This window comes from Cervus elaphus, chromosome 13 (genome assembly GCF_910594005.1).
Source record: "Cervus elaphus chromosome 13, mCerEla1.1, whole genome shotgun sequence".
In the NCBI taxonomy this organism is placed as follows: Eukaryota; Metazoa; Chordata; class Mammalia; order Artiodactyla; family Cervidae; genus Cervus; species Cervus elaphus.
The window spans coordinates 48077866-48094985 of record NC_057827.1 but is presented as its reverse complement, the minus strand read 5'-3'; the positions used below and the strand labels follow the sequence as shown (position 1 = coordinate 48094985).

The following is a 17120-nucleotide window of genomic DNA, read 5'->3' as shown; positions in this document are numbered from 1 at the left end:
CCTATCTTCTCCATGACTTTGTTTTTTTTTTAATTAAGTATAATTTACCTTTGAACATGTAGTTGTTTTACCACTCCCTTGCAATCCAACAAACATGATCACATTCTGTTTTCCTTTAGTGGGTGTCCATGCTTTAACTCCAGGGTCTACAAGCTACATACCAAAAACAAAGATAAAATCAGGTTAGCACATGGTTACATTCAAAACCTCTCTCCCCACATCTTTCAAATTATAAAAACGATTTACAGACATTTCAATGTAAGAGGCAACCATAATAACGCATTATATAACCCATTAACCAATAACACATAATAACCCATTCTAACACAACTCTATTTCCCTCTGTAGTATATACACACAGTGAAATTTAAGAATTTAAAATAGGGCATTGTGAAGTTATAAGCAAGCCTATACTCCCAAACCAATTCAGAGGTAAGGATCTCAAAACAATTTTTAGAAAAAGTTAAAAGTGTATGAATGTGAGACCAAGTCTGAGCAAAGGAGCAATCTACAATAGCACTGTAGAAATATATGTGCAGGCCAGATAAGAATTTTTAAATTTCTAGTAGTGACAGTTCAAAAAGTAAAAACAAGTGATATTAATGTTAATACTTTAACTCAATATATCTAAAATATTATAATTTTAACATGTAATCTACATTTAAAAATTAATGAGCTATTTTATATTTCCTTTTCCCATACTAGGTCTTTTTTTTTCCCTAAATAAATGTGCCATGCTAGGTCTTAAAATTTGGCATGGATCTCTTATCCATCCACTCAGTATCAGATCTCAGTATGGACTAGCCACATTACAAGTCTCAATAACCACATGTGGCTAGTGGCTATAACACTGTAATGGCACCTACCTTCCTATTCAATTTCACAAGTGTTTATATATGAGCAAAATTACAAACTACATGTGAAAGGTTTTCCAAGTGAGTCAAATGTTAAACTGTCCAATGCCATTGGATGTACTGCTCTATACAGTTATAATATTTAAAGTAAAAAATCATCACCAATTTTATAATGGCAGTCAGTGGAAAATTAAGGTACAAAAACGGACAGTCCCCAAACTAACAAGCAGGAGGCATTTTTAACGTTCATTTAAAAAAATAATACATTTCCAAGTCAGTTATTTGGAACTTGAAACCTCTATCTCTATATAATCAAACCGTAATAGTAGTTAATATCCTAGACCAGAGGACATAGACCATATTTACAACTATGTGTAAATAAAGTCTTAACACACACATGCCCACTCATTTACTGCTTTTGTGCTATAACACCAGACCTGAGTTGTTGCAACAAAGACCATATGACCCACAAAGCTGCACCTATTTGTTCTTAAGAGAAATTTGCAGAGCCCATGCTAGATGATACCATAAAAGTTACATAATCCATATTATACCTGATTTCAAGGAAAGCCATGTGGTAGAAAAGGGAGGAAAAGAAAATACATTTTGAAAAAAAAAAAAAAAAAAGAAAATACATTTTGTTATCTTCTTCTCAGGCAGAGAGCTACCCATAAGCAAACTTCTGAAATAAACAACAATCTTAGACATAAATCCACTGCCCTTCCTCTTAGACCCTTTCAGAATACTAACGCTGCCCTGTATTCACCTCCATTCTCTATATCCCATGGCAGAATCACTCAGCTCTCTATGAACCTACTATTTGGAACTTACGTTTTATTGAATAATGATTTTATTATAAATTTATCTTCTCTTCCTCCTGCATCCTAGAACTGCAGTACTGAATTTTCATATTCTATCACATTAAAATCTGTTATCCTATCTTGGACTTTGAATCAATCTTATACTGGTGCATGCTTCTGTAACATTATACACTAGTCATTTAGAAAATACTGGTTTATTGAGTTAGGCAGATCTCCCATTGTTGACACATATCACTACACAACATTGAAAATTTTATTTATTAATATCCATACTGATCTCACCAGATGACTTAAGAATTGGGACACTATCAAACTCATTGGGGGGATTCAAGCTTCTGGTTTTCACTTGAAAGCTAGAATTTTATCATTGGCTACAATACTGTTAGTTGTTTGCTTAAAGTGACAGGCCAACTTTATTTACTTCAGAGAAAATGTCTGCCAAAGGTTCAAGGCCAAATAAGCGCAGATTAACTGTCTGTTGCTTTCCTCAAGACAACCATCAAATTTTGGTACACAGCAATACGGCTTTCTGTGTACTTTCCAGTTCATCACACAAAATCTTATAAACACATATATATTTAAGGGTCAAGATTTAATACCACTAATAATTTCCATCAAGGACACGTTTGAAAAAAAAAAAACTTATTTTTTTTTCACTGCAAGTGTCTGGGAGTAAAGGGAACAATGACTACTAGTATAGTTTAGTTTATCACTGCCTTGTTCAAGCTAGGGAGTTTTACCCAATGGTTTTACCTGCCATTGCTTTTGCACTGATATTTGCAGAGCAAATATAAACACAGTAAAGAGGGCAAAAAAAGGCAAATGATGTCTTAGTGTTATTATGAAAACAGTTTTGACCTTGCTTTGTACACCACTGCCCCAGACCATGAGCTTCTGAGTATAAGGCCCAGTACTTTTTATCTCTGTTATCAGCAGTATATGGCATACAGCCTGGAATAATGTAGGCACTCAGTAAAGGCATCTTAACAAAGCACTTGATGTTCCAGAATTGCCTAAAGATGCCAACCCCTAAAAATAAAAATGTTCACTCATTCTGTGCTGACTTCAGGTGTAAGATGAAGAGAAAACTGGAAATATTGTGAGGAGGAGTCCACACAAGGAGTTTGGAGATCAGACCTGTGTCTACTACTAACTGTCTCACTTTTCTCAACTGCAAACTGAGAAGACAGACTGGCTAAATTTCCTGATCTCTGTTAGGTTCTGAATTTCTTTTCCAATTGATTAGTCTACAGGACTAAAGTGAAATGTCACAACCATCTGAGATACTAGATTTTCTCCAAGTGCCAATCAGTTCTTTTGGAACTAAAGGAGTAAATGAAACTATTCACACAATATAGGGGGAAAATACCTGGAGACCATTAGCTGGTACCTGTTGCTCCTTAAAAAAAACTTTTTCTAGTTTCTTTCTTTTCTGCCCCTACCATTAGACTCAAACATATTTTCTAATGCTCTAAGACTCTCATCATAATTTTCACAACAGCAGCAGCGTATCAGTTCTAAGGTGGGACAGGGAAATAGAGTATAACTTGTAAAATAAAATTTCACTGATTCAAAATTGCTTAAAATCTAGGCAAGTGTAGGATATTCAATCTTTTAGACACAATAAAAGTGTAGAAAAGAACTCTTTCCAAGAGCGACTTTCTGCACAAAAATAGGCAAAACTTGATATTAAAAGAGAATAAACTCAAAGAGGCTCTTCCATCAATTAATATATAGTGAAGTTGTACTTTCTATAACTTGCTTTAGCTTTTTTTTTTGTAGGAGTAAAATACCAACCTTCACATTTGTACTTAGAATTTTAGTCTACAATAAAAAAAAGTCTACAGTTTTGTATTCAGAAAATATTCTATTAATATTTTTAACAGATAAATATTCCATAAAAACAATAAAAAGTATTCTGAAATACATTCCTGTTTGCCATGCTAATGCAGTGAGTGTATAGAAAATCATAGCACAAGCTAGATATACTTTTACCTTCACAAGTTCTTTAAATACAGCATGCTGAATCATTTTTCTTTTGTTAAGACCAGATGCCATCTCTTCAAGATCAATAGCAGACCTTCATAATGATGGTTTTTGAGGATAAAGAGGGGGAAAAGTCAGTTAAGACACTTAAAAAAACTACCTTTTGCCCCAAAGAATGTAAGAATATCCAATCATTTATATTAATATTTTTCTAATTAACATGCATACAATTACTACAGAGTCATAAGTTCATACCACAAAGAATTTACCATGCAATATTAGATATATGACTTTGGTTAGTTTTTCAAGGCTTAATTTTTGGAAAGTCCAAATATTAATTTGTCCTCACATTACTGTGAAGTATTAATTTTATTTTTCTTGCAGCATACAGAATTTATACATGTTTACACCAAGCAGAAAATAAGATTACTTCTTGCAGTTCTAAATGCTTAAATGTCCTGTATTTAATACCCAGTCTGACAATACAAAAAGGAGGGGGGATGGCCTGAGCATGAGGAGGGCTAGGACTGAGACAGCTAACTGAAGTGCCCTCCATTATTCTATGTGCTCCGCCCCAGTCAGCGTCTCTCCCGATTAACACAATAACTAAGGCCACACACACTACTCCTTTATCGAATATGGACAGAGAAACCAAAAGGGGATAAAAAAGAATACCACTCTCCAATAGTGAAGGAGGCTGATTAATGCCATCTTTAGTCTGAAGAGGATTAAAACAGCACCACTTTTCTTTAAGGACTCTGAATTGCTAACAGGCTTTTCTGTTAAAATACTATACAGTATATGATTGAATCCATTCAGATAAAGGAGTAGTAGAATGGAAAGAACTCCATAATTAAATGAAAGCCACATGTAGTTCATTCTTTGAACCATTATTATGGAGACGCACTATAAAAGAAGTCTTCCAACATATGAGTTCCATTCTTTCCCAGTGCTATATAGCAGAAACGTTTCATAACGCAGCAGACTTTTCTAGTTAGCTCCTCATCCCAGTAAACTAAATTTAGTTTTGCCTGTTTTTTACCTTTAATTTAATTAACTTACTTTACATTTTCTCTTAGTTGCTTCACTAGTTTAATATTAACATCTGCTTCCAATAATGCTGTGCATACTTCTTTTAGCATAGCATTTAACACCTGCAAATAAACAAAACTTTTAAACAATTCATTTCAACCATATAAAAACAATGACTGACCAGTCATCAACCATACAACCATGACTAATTAAAAACCATAGTATACCAAAAAAAAAAAAACAAAAAACCATAGTATACAATTAGAGAGGGAAAAGGTTTTCAGTTAGCCTTTGAGAGAGATTTTATTAAATATCTAGTCATTTTGTCAAAATAAGACATTTCAGGGAATTCCCTGGTAGTCCAGTGATTGGGACTGTGCATTTCCACTGCAGGAAGCATGGGCTGGATCCAAGATAGGGGAACTAAGATCTCACAACTTGCAAAGCACCACTTAAAAGAAAAAAAAGACATTCCATTTCTTTTTATTCAACCAGGTATTAACCACCACAATTTTATCCCTCTATTAAAGTAATAATAGTAAAGACAATATACAAGTCAAAGAAAGTTACTATACAATACATGTTGCCATTGAAGTTTTCTATGCCACTGAATCCCTGTTGCTGATATGGAGCAACATCTTCTCAACTGGAATACCATGGAGGAAAATGTGACAAAAGAAAATGACCCAGTCTGACCTATTAGCCTTTACTATCTCCACTCAGAACAGAGGAACAAAGTTGAAAAGAAAATCATCCTCTGTTAATAACTCACTATCATCACATATTTGTTGAGCTGCCAGGCATTGTGGTTAAAAGATCACAAACTATAAAAAAGTCTTTAAAAAAGATGAGCCTTAGCCGCTCATGGAAATAGCTGTTTACACATTAGAATGCAATACACTCCATGAGGGTAGGGATTTTAGTCTATTTTGTTCAATGCTATATTCCTGGTGGCAGCAAAAATGTTTGCAAAAATGTAGGCCCTCAAACACTTCTTGAATGAATTCTCATCTTCAACTTCTGTCATATGTCATATAGCAGCTTATCAGATTTCTCTATCCCTCACTAAAGGGATTTGATAAAAATGGAACTGATCTTTCATTAGAGGGATTTCTCCTTGTTAATTCCCTAGTAACACAGTATCAAGAATAGAAAAGCTGCCAATTTAAGTAACAGCTGTTATTTTACTTCCCACCAACCTAATCTCCTTGGTTTCTTTTCTTTTTCTACTATAAACACAAATAGCATAAGGGTTATACAACAGGGAAAACTATTTGAAAAGCTGTCATTTTATTTATTCTGAATTCCAAAGACTAAACAGTGGTTTAAATTATGATTACTTAATATTAATTATTATAAAAAGCTGTGTATGTGGAATTAGAAACAAGATTTTAATCCTGGTTCTTCCAATAAATAAATATGTGAAACTGACTTCCTATTGCTGTTAAGAGAGAGGCTGGACTAGCTGAGCTCAAAGATGGTCCCCAAATTATTTAATTCCACTAGCTTCTTAAAGTATTGATATCAAATTTTACATTAGAATTTTCTTTAAACCTCCAAGTTAGAAAATACTTTTTACCTATTATTTCATTTGATCTTTAAAACCATCCTAAAAGGTAAATGCTGTTTTCTCATTTTAAACATTAAGAAATTCTGAATTTGACTTGCTCAAATTTCTATGACTTGTTTAGCAGGACACTAAACAAGGTCTTCTAAAACCAAAATCAGTACTTTACCACTGGTACCACAAAATGTAAAATATACTTGTGGACTATAATCATCTTCTTTCAGTTGACAAACTATTAATATACAATGTGGGGGGGGCAGGGAATGGGAGCAAGAAATATCTTGTACTTAAAACCAGAAGGAAAAGTATTTCACATATCATATTAAGGAGTCAGCTTACAAAACCTCCAAAAAACTAAAAGAGGATTTCAGAGAAAATGAATCAACGTAGTCAAAATGGAAATATTAGCCTTATATAACAATGTCAAATAAAAGTCAAGGAGGAAAAATCAGACATATGCATGCCTAACCAAGAAGGAAGAAGGAGGATACTAAAGTTATAGGCCTATATCAAGAGAAAGCAAAAGCATATTTCCAGACCTAAGCCATTTCTGAAATATAAAACATATGTCATTATTACATACAAGTTAAGGTGGGTTTTTTTTTTTTGGTAATTCATTATAGAAAGTTGAAATTAACATAGTCAATTTCTCATAAAACACACTACTATACCCATTTATGGATTTTATCTAGAAGTAACTATATAGAGATTATTAATCACCCATCTGCAATGCTAGTGATGATGTGCAATCACATGTATTTTTACATACCTCTTCATTGATAATGGTGGCATTGCTCAATGAGCGCAATGCTGATGTTATTTTTCTTCCGAGGTCTGCTAGTACCATCTTGAAAGCTTTAAGATGTGATTACAAGAAAATCTAGGAAGGAAAAGAACTAAATAAAAACATCTGAAAACAATCAATATCAGTTCCCATAAATGAAAACTTATAAAGAAGAGTAAGTTCAAATTAAAGTACTTGAGTGTTTAAAATACAGTTAACTTCAAATTCTACAGCCTCAACCTGCATCTTCAATACTGTCAGGTCCCAAAGCTAAAGGTAACACTTGGTTACAATGCCTTACATTTGAATACCTAACTGGAATATTCTATATGAATCCATAAATTTGATATATCTGACAATAAGCTTTGAAGAAATGATGACATTTCAAATTAAATCTGTTCTCATTTTGGACATACTTGTCAATATGAACAACTGACTAATGTGCTATGTACATTCTTAAATAAAAAAAAAAAAGGTGAGAAAGAAAAAGAAAAAGGTGAAATCTCCACCCAGGAAATATCTTTTTAAGATATTTTTATCTTTTTAAAAGATAAAATATCTTTTTAAGATATTTAAGATATAAATATCTTTTTAAGAAATATCTAATTAAAGGATACATCTGATTCATGCTCTAAGCAAAAATAAATCTTTAAAATTAGTTAAATCACTTAACTTTTCATAGATATTACATTGTCTCATTCATTTTCCTAACAACTAAGGAAAGAGGTATATATTAATAAGTTGTTCTTGATTCTCCAACTCTAAAACAAGATAACCTTCAAGGCCCCTTCTAGTCCTTAAAATGTTATAATTTCATAAAATACAGAAATGTACCTATTACATGTAAATCAGGGTGCACAAAGTCATGGATGGTAAGCAAGTAAATATGACTTGCAGTTCCTGCCCTCAAGTTGTTTACTAGCTAGCAAGACAAGGCACATGAATGAGCAGCAAAATAAAGTAAACCTAAAAATTCCTCTGCCCGACTGCCTAGGCTTCTTTCTGCCTTCAGAATCAAATTGAAACATCAGCTTTTTCTGGGTCTCAAGCCTGCCAGACTGCAGACTGGAAATATGCCATCTGCTTAGCTGTCCTGGGTCTCCAGCTCGCCAACTCACCCTGGGGATGTCAGGACTCATCAGCCTCCACGATCGCATGAGCCAATTCCATATAATATATAAAAAGAGTTTCGTGTATGTGTATGTGCATGCACATGCATACGTATGTATACACACATCCTGTCAGTTCTGTTCTGTGGAGAACCTTGACTAATACCAGTTAAGTAGTAGTTCAAAGCTAGCAATAAAAGCTTATGGTCAAAAAAAAAAAGCTTATGGTCAACTGCCAATAATTATAAAAATTATATATATATAAATAAGCTCAAGTAGACAGAACAGGCTTTACTGAGAAGGTTGTCATGAATTTGATCCTGATACAGGGAAGAAGTTGGATAGATGGAGAAGAGGACAAAGGGGAGTTTGAAGAAGGTGAAATGGTATAAGCAGAAATGGAGACGTGGAAAAGCCTGGGACATATTCATACCTTATGTATGCACTGTACTCAAAGATTATTGAGTACTATTTGGAAGACAGTAAAAAAACATTCCAGTCAGGACAGAGGGCTATATAAAGTGAAAGTGAAGTCGCTCAGTCATGTCCGACTCTTTGCGACCCCATGGACTGTAGTCCACCAGGCTCTTCCGTCCATGGGATTTTCCAGGCAAGAATACTGGAATGGGTTGCCATTTCCTTCTCCAGGAGATCTTCCCAACCCAGGGTTTGAACCCTGGTCTACCACATTGTAGGCAGACGCTTTACCGTCTGAGCCACCAGGGAAGTCCCTATATAGTTAGACGGAAATACAGGGTGTAAAGGGCTCTGAAAACCAGGCATCAACTGTCCAACATAAGCAATACTGGCAGAAAAGTTCATTGTTCAAAACAGCTGTTTGGGTAACTATTCCAAGCTAACTGGTCTAATGTAGTAAACCAAAGATTATCTAGATTAGATCCTATCTATAAACAGCTGACTCATTCAACACAGAGAAAGTGGAAAGATGAGGGGAGTCAAAGGAAGCAGGCAGGGAAAAGGCACTCAAGGACCTGTCACTGGCAAAGAGAAATTCCAAGCTGAGCTCTACATTAAACATCACACTTCTGTTCAGGTAAAATCTGATAATTTAGAAACCAAAAACTTATTACCAATACCTGATTGAACTGAAAAAATACCATGTTATACCAAAAATACTTACTTTTTAAAAACAATTACATGGTTACTTAAGCAGGAAAAGCAGCCACTTTGTAGAAAAGATCCAGAACTTTTAACTTCTTATCCCAAATCATTATACTAAATTATTATTGTTTAAGTTGGTATTCTTCAGGTAAGAGATAGGATTCAGGGGTTTCAGCTTATATCCTTCACCACAGCACTACTAGGGGTAATATAATCCTAATTATGACACCACAATTAGCTTTTTTAGAGATCATATCATAAACAGATCATCCTTCATTTTACTTATTTTTTCATCCTCCATTTTAAAAAGCTATTCTAGTTAACTCTTATCTTCCCATGTTGACTGGCTCTTTTAAATTGAAAAAAAAATTTCTGTGAAGTTTCCCAACATAATTTTCCTTATGTAAATTACTTATTGGTAGCATATTTTTAAACATATTTGCCTGACTACAAAAACCTACACTTCAGTAGGGGAAAAATCTCTTACAATACCTTTTATTTATGTGTTTCCTCCACAATTTCCAAAGATGTGTTTCTGAAAACTCTGGTATTAAAATTCTGTTCAAAACCTCAATGACTTATTTCACGCAGAGGTAAAGTTCTCAGAATGAACTGTAAGGCACTTACGCACTTACACACACACACACACAGTATGCACTTACACACACACACACACAGAGTTTTGTTCCCTGCTGTTGATGCTGTGTTTCCACCTCAGGGCCTTAGTACTAGCTGGCATGTTCATTCCCTGGTTAACAATACAGCTCCCTCCCTCATCTCCCTCATGTTGTTGTTGTCCAGATGCAATTTCTCAATGAGGCTTTCCCCTACCACTTGTTTAAAATTGCAAACTCCCTTCTCTTTATTTTCTCTCATTGTTTTGTTACCAACATGATTTACCGACAGCTAACCCTTTAGCAAAGGTTAGTGGGACTGGCCTGTTCCCACCCTAGTAGAAAATCCAGGCACTGCCATCTCTGCCTCAAAAACAAAGAAACTGACAAATGACTTACCCAAAGAGAGGCAGGAAGTTGAAACAGCTTGGAGGTAAATGTCTCAGATCCTAGTTCTTACGATTCCACATACTGTGGTCTCTAACTGAACAAACTTTTCCACACACTTAGTTAATTTAAAGGTCTATAAAATGAAAATACAGGTACTGGGTTGCCCAAAAAGTTTGTTTGTTTTCCATAAGACATAGTAGAAAAACCCAAACAAACTTTTTGGCCAAACAATACTATATTTATTGAAAAAAATCCACACAAAAGTCGACGCACACAACTCATACCCTGGTCATCAAGGATCAACTACACATTATTGCAGTCCATCTCTCTCAACCAAAATGTAAGCTGCATGAGGGCAGAGATGTTTGCCTCTTTTGCTCTCTCCTGTGAGCTCACTGCTTTATTTACCACTGCTTTATTTACCCTCAGTCTTAAATAATAAGTCTTTACTAAAAATGAACTTTATGGATGAATGATATATTTAAGATCTTAATTAAAAAACAAAACTAGGGAGCCAAAGTCACAAATGGCCTTAAAAATATCTCTCAAAGACCACATAAATTAACCGATGAAGATAACATGACAATCAAGAAAATCAATAATCTAGATAATTAATATTATACAATTAGTTTTCATTTGCCTTATTATAACTTTTCAGAAGTTCCAACAAGACTCTTAAAAACTAACCTCACTTTGTTCTAATATGCACACTAGAATACATATATCTTCTACTGTTAATGGCTAACCCTGTATCTCAAATTGGAATAATTTACAATTCAAATACTCACTCAAAATTCTCTGGGCTAACCAAAAAGATTTAGAGAATTAAAAATGTGTATACATGTACTAGAGTTTCACAAAAGAAGAATCTCTACTTAGATGGGGCTGTTGGCAAGGTAAGGGATTACAGTATAGTAGTTCATACGGTTTAACATCTACTATTTCATTCCACCCTCACAACAATTTACCATATAAGCAGGTGAAAGAATGGAACAGCCATTCCCTACCCAATAAAAAGCATAATGATGTCCTATAGTCCCTTGGGTATACAGCCTTAGGTCTGAGAATATGAATGATGCTTTAGACAACTGAGTTGAAGATCCTTGCTGGCAAACTCCTGGAACAAATTTTGCTGCCATAATACAAAAGAGGAAATCATATTTTGAAAGCAAAGATGCACATTCCTCTTCATGAAGAGTAATAACTGCAATATCCAGAAAGAACTGATAAGTCCACTGCAATCAGGATGCACAAGGACTGATCTTGGCCCATCACACTTTCTTCTAACATGAATCTAAGAGTTGGACAGTGAGGCAATGGAAACAGGCTCAAGTTTGGGGTGCCCTAGGTAAGGCAGGCACAGGGCCAAGTATCATACTTACCTGCTACAGTGTGAAGTACTGGAAAGAGCATGGGCTTTGGAGTCTGACAGACTTGGATTCAAATCCCAGCTCTGTTACATACTGGCTGGGTTACTTTGGGCAAGTTACTTAATCTCTCTGAGCCTCACATTCCTCACCTGCAAAATGGAGATACCATTATCAAGGTAGTTACCCTGAAAGGCTGTTGTGAGGATTAAATGAAAGAGTACGTATAAAACTGCCTGCAAGTGCACAGTATACTATTATTCTCCTTCCTTTCTTGATGATGTCAGTTGGCTTTCCCTATAATGCTGAGGTGTGAATAAACTGGAAATTTTCTGAACACTACTAAAGTGTCTATCCCACTACCCAGGAATCAGTCCCCCAGAATCTTTTAACATTTAGTGCCAATTTCATGTACTTGGTTATTATTCAACGGAAGGGGGAATGCTCAAGCAGCCATTTTTCTCTGCATAAACAATTAAAAATAGTCCTGCCAGAACCCTGCCCAATCTGGGACTATATAAACAGACTCTAATGATTAGATATTCCAAATCTTATTATAATGAAAACACCTATTAAAAAATTCTTCTACCTATGAGGCTCCTCTGTCCATTAAATTCTACAGGCAAAAATAAAAAAGTTCTTCTATGCCCTAGTAAATGACTAATTTATTGGATCAATATTTACACTAAAGAACTAAACATATAAATATACTATTATTAGTAAATATCTTTAGAAAAATGATTTCTACATTATATACTTTCCTGTAAAATAGTCAATAGCTCAAACCAGTGTATGCCTTCCTGATTATAATATTAAACACATATATATATTTTATTTTTTTTAAACACACATATATATTTTAAATTCTACATAGCATATGTATTTATAGTCTATAACCACAGAAAAGTAAACTATTTAACAAAGCAACCTATTGGTATTTTACTTGGTAAAATGATCATATCTGAATAACTAATACAAGTTAATGCCTTTCAAATTTAGGAATATTTTTCATTCTGAATATACTCAGTCCTCTAAAGAAATAATTCATTTTTAAGTTTTGTGATTACAAGAGGATACATGTTCATTAAATTCAAACATTACAGAAACATTAAAGGTAGAAATACAGTTCTTCTAACCCTCTTTTTGTCCTTTGATAACCACCAACAATAATTTGGCATATACTCCTATAGACTTTTTAACGCATTATAATTTAGGCAAGTTTTCACAAGAATTATGGTTTGGGAAGGAGTGAAGAGGAAAGCAGAATGAGGGGAAATCTTTTGTAAATATGTTTGCTAATGCTAAAAATATGCTTAAAGGTAAAAACCAGATTACAAAACTGCACATTAAGTATTTTGTTTAAACAAATATCCAAAAAATGTATTACTCAGGAGGGAAATGTAAATCAAAGGCACAATCAAATACCACTTGACTCACATTGAGATAACTCTAATAACAAGTTTTGGTGAGAACGCACAGAAATTGGAACTCTCATACACTGCTAGAGGGAACGTAAAATGGTACAGTTATTTAGAAAACAGTTTGGCAATTCCTCAAAATTTTAAATGCAGAAAGTTATTGTATGACCCAGCAATTCCACTCCTGGGTACATCCGAGAAAAAGGAAGATACACATCCACACAAAGAATTATACTTAAATGGTCCCTAGAAGCATAATTTACACTAGCCAAAAAGTGAAGGGAAAAAAAAGCCAAATATCCCTCAACTGATGAGTGGATAAATACAATGTGGCATACCCACCAAATGGTATATTATTTGATAATCAAAAGAGATGAAGTACTGATACACACCACATTGGATGAATATTGAAAGAAACCAGTGACAAAAGAATATATGATTCTACTTTGTCCAGAAGAGAAAAATCTATAAAGAAATAAACTGGATAAATAGTTGTGCAGGGTTTGGGAATTAGGGGGAAATAAGAAGTATTAGTGGGCATGGGGTTTCTTTGCGGAGTGATGAAAATGTTCTAAAACTGATAGTGGTGATGGTTGTGCGTGCTCAGTTGCGTCTGACTCTTTGCGACCTCGTGCCCTGCAGCCCGCCAGGCTCCTTTGTCCATGGGATTCTCCAGGCAAGAATACTGGAGTGGGTTGCCATGCCCTCCTCCAGGGTTTCTCCCCGACCCAGTGATCGAACCTGCATCTTAAGTCTCCTGCATTGGCAAGTGGTTTCTTGACCACTAGTGCCACCTGGGAAGCCCTGGATGGTTGCACAACTGTGCAAATACACTAAAGACCACGGAACTGTCCCCTTCAGGTGAGCTGTATGGTATGTTAACTTTACTGTAGTAAAGCTGCTAGAAAATAATAACATTTGTCATCACCAGATGGTGAACAGTCATTTAAATTTTCTAATACATTCCTGTAATTTTCAAATTGTTGGTAACGACTATGAGTATTATTTTTTGTTAAGGGGAAAGTTATTTTTCAAAGTGTTCTTTGTGAGAATTAGAATGATGTTATTCTAGAGGTTGAGACAGAATTGCCCCTTGAACACCTACTATGTGCTCCAGGAATTGTTCCAGCATGAGCAAAGTTCTAACTTCAAATCAATAAATTACATCAAGTTAACACAGACACGACTTCTCTGTAACTTCAGAAAATAAATTAGGTATCATGCCACCACTGACTTCTCTATCTTATTTTGCACCAATCAGTATCAGGAAATATTCTCTTCAATACAATGATTCTGTTTTCAAATTTTAAAACACCTTTAAAACTCATTTTAACATTAAAGATAAAACCACTGCAACACTTCATGGCTTAATAGCAGAAAAGGTATACCAAAAATTCAATTAGCTAATAATAAAACAATGGCTAATAATTCAAAAACACTGGGAATCGATTCTTTAAGATACTTTCTGGCTATCAAGTCAATCATAAAAAGAATCTTTATGTAAACTGGTACCAAGAGGAAAATTAAAGTCAAAAGAACTCCTCAGAAATGGCTTGCCTTGAAGCTAAAAAGAACACAGCCTGAAAATATGGATGAGGAGGGATGAGGCATATGCTTAAGTAATGGGCAATTTCAATGGCATTCAGCTAACACCTGTCAGCTAAAAATGAAGTATTCAATCAGAATCTCCAGGACTGGTAACATCAGAAGATTATGGGGGAAGTGGCCTCATCTAAATTCTTGATTAGGAGAGCCAAACAAGGCACCTATGTTTTGAAACACTTCGCTGGCTATACTGATGTGCAGCCAGGGTTAATAATCACTGTATGAAGCAACACTCATCAAGGGAAACAAGAGAATGAAAAATCTGTTCTATAATTTAAAAATTAGAGACAATGTAACAAAGGCATTGAAGGGAGAAAAACTGGAGAGTAAGGAGACTACATACAGGAAACATACTCCAAAAGTCTATTCAAGAGATGTGAGCTTGAACTAAGGAAGCACACAAAACAGACGGACAGGGCTCAAGTTAAGGGTTAGTCATAAAGCAGAATCTATAGGACCTAATGATCAAACGGTTACGGAGAATGAAGGAGAAACAGAGGCAAAAATGACTCTGGGGGCTCTAGTTTGAATAACCAGGTGGTTAGTGATGCCATTAACCAATGAATGGAACGCAAAGGAGAAGCTGATTTGAAAGTTAAAGAGTTAATAGAGGCAAGATTCAAGGGGCTTTAAAGGTTATTTACAATATTCTACTACTAGGTTGGACAATTAGTGTTCATTTTATTATTCTTTTAAAAATTGAACAAATACCACAAAATTCAACTAGAAACCCAGGGTCAAAACTCAGAGATAAACTAGGAAAACGTGTGTGTGTGTAGGACATATGTAATAAAAAGAGGAATGAAATGAAGGTGGAGAGAGTGAACTTGGTTTTAGACCTCTATTGAATTTGCAGAAACTAAAATACTATTTCATGAAACAGGGGCTAGAGAAAAAGATGTGGAAATGGGTTGGCATACAACGATAATACCATGGACGTAGATGAGAACTCTCAGGGAAAGCTTATGGGATAGGGCAACGGTGAACCCCCAACTAAAAGGAGTCCATTGAGACTTTGAGAATAATCAAAAGGAGAGAAGCTTTTACCAATTCCCTTTCCAAAGGCATACAGAAGAAAATCAATTGGAAAAAAAAATTAAAGATACCATTTATGGTTATCTTACTGTACTCCAGTGGCAGGTCCAGAATTTCCAGATAGGTGGAGTTACAGGAGTAATCAATCTCTTTGAAGGAGGGCTTGAAGATGCTCTTGCACAGGACTTTATATTTAGTTAGAAAATACTAACTGACCAGATCAAAAAATCAAGGGAAAGAAGTTTGAAGGATATAGTTCCCCTCCCCTTTGGCACCACCACTGCTGTATTCTAGGCACCGTACCAAACATGTTACCTAATCTTCCATTCACAAACTAAGGTAGATGAGGAAACTGAGGCTAGACTGGAATATCAACTTGCTCAAGGTCACAAATCTTTTAAGGAGCAGAGCACATCATCTTTGTTCCCATAGCTCTCATTGCTCTTTACACCTTACTAGAATTTCTCATTACTCATCTTGATTATAATGTGTATTTATGTGTCTCTGTATCACTGTACTGTTAGCTCCTCCATGCCAGGGTTCAAGTCATTATTTCTGCATCCTTATAGCGAAGAAAGAGTAAATATTTTGTTGAATGAAGCATATGAAAGAACTATGTGAGAACGGCATCAATAACACCAACAGGGGAGAAAGTGTTTCAAGAAATAGCTAGTAGCACCAGATGCTACAGACAGAGCCATCAGTATATATCTTAGGTCGTCAATGGCACTGAACTGATATCCCTTAATCATTTTTGAAAGCCTACTACAGGCGGGACACTGTGTTAATTAGACACAAGTTAACGTGGAAAAATAAAATCTGGTACAAGTCAACAGATTTTCAGAGTAGCAGCCACATCTAAATTATTGATCAGGACAGCAAAACAGAGTCAGGCCTGCAATCGCTTGCATTTAATTTGGCTCTGGCAAACCTGAAGACAATTTTAATAAAGGGTCACAGCGCATCTTTTAACAAAACTTCTGGTGAGGGACAAGAGATGAAAATGGGCCAGTGCACCTCTGTCTCGATGACGACGGCTGGTGGCCAAAGCAGCCGAGTCCCTCCGGAGTGTCTACCCCGCTGAGTAGGACTGCGGCTGCCCCCAGCTGCTAGTCGGTAGTCCGGGGCGGGAAAAAGCAGACACTTACCGCAAAAGGCACCGCTACCGCCGTGGCCCAAAGGGGCCGGGGAGACCTTCGCGAAGCCCCACGCCGGGGGAGGAAACCAGGGAACGCGGGGATCAGACAGACAGGTGCGACCCCACAGCCCGACTTCCCAAACTGGATAAACTAGGGTCCCAGCGCCCAGCACCGCAACGCCAACTCCCACCAGCTGGAAGACCGACGACTGCCACCGAACCTTCCGCCCAATGAGGAAACGTCACCACTCGGCGTAGTCCAGCCTTTCAAGAAGGGC

At 35.8% G+C, this 17120-nt stretch overlaps 1 protein-coding gene across 2 annotated transcripts in view; it reads right to left on the bottom strand.

The window, feature by feature from the left end:
* SRP54 (signal recognition particle 54) overlaps positions 1-17106 on the bottom strand; it is a 37537-nt gene extending 20431 nt beyond the window's left edge. The window contains exons 1-6 of one of the 2 annotated variants that reach the window (XM_043921819.1): positions 16853-17104; positions 11662-11798; positions 7030-7140; positions 4724-4815; positions 3671-3755; positions 49-153 (exon numbers count right to left, since the gene is read on the bottom strand). In XM_043921819.1, the coding sequence (XP_043777754.1) occupies positions 49-153; positions 3671-3755; positions 4724-4815; positions 7030-7107 (360 nt within the window). In that variant the 5' untranslated portion in view covers positions 7108-7140; positions 11662-11798; positions 16853-17104. Of the gene's footprint in view, positions 1-48; positions 154-3670; positions 3756-4723; positions 4816-7029; positions 7141-11661; positions 11799-16852 lie in introns of both variants that reach the window. The other variant, XM_043921818.1, reaches the window with a different exon arrangement.
* Positions 17107-17120: the final 14 nt, after the last annotated feature.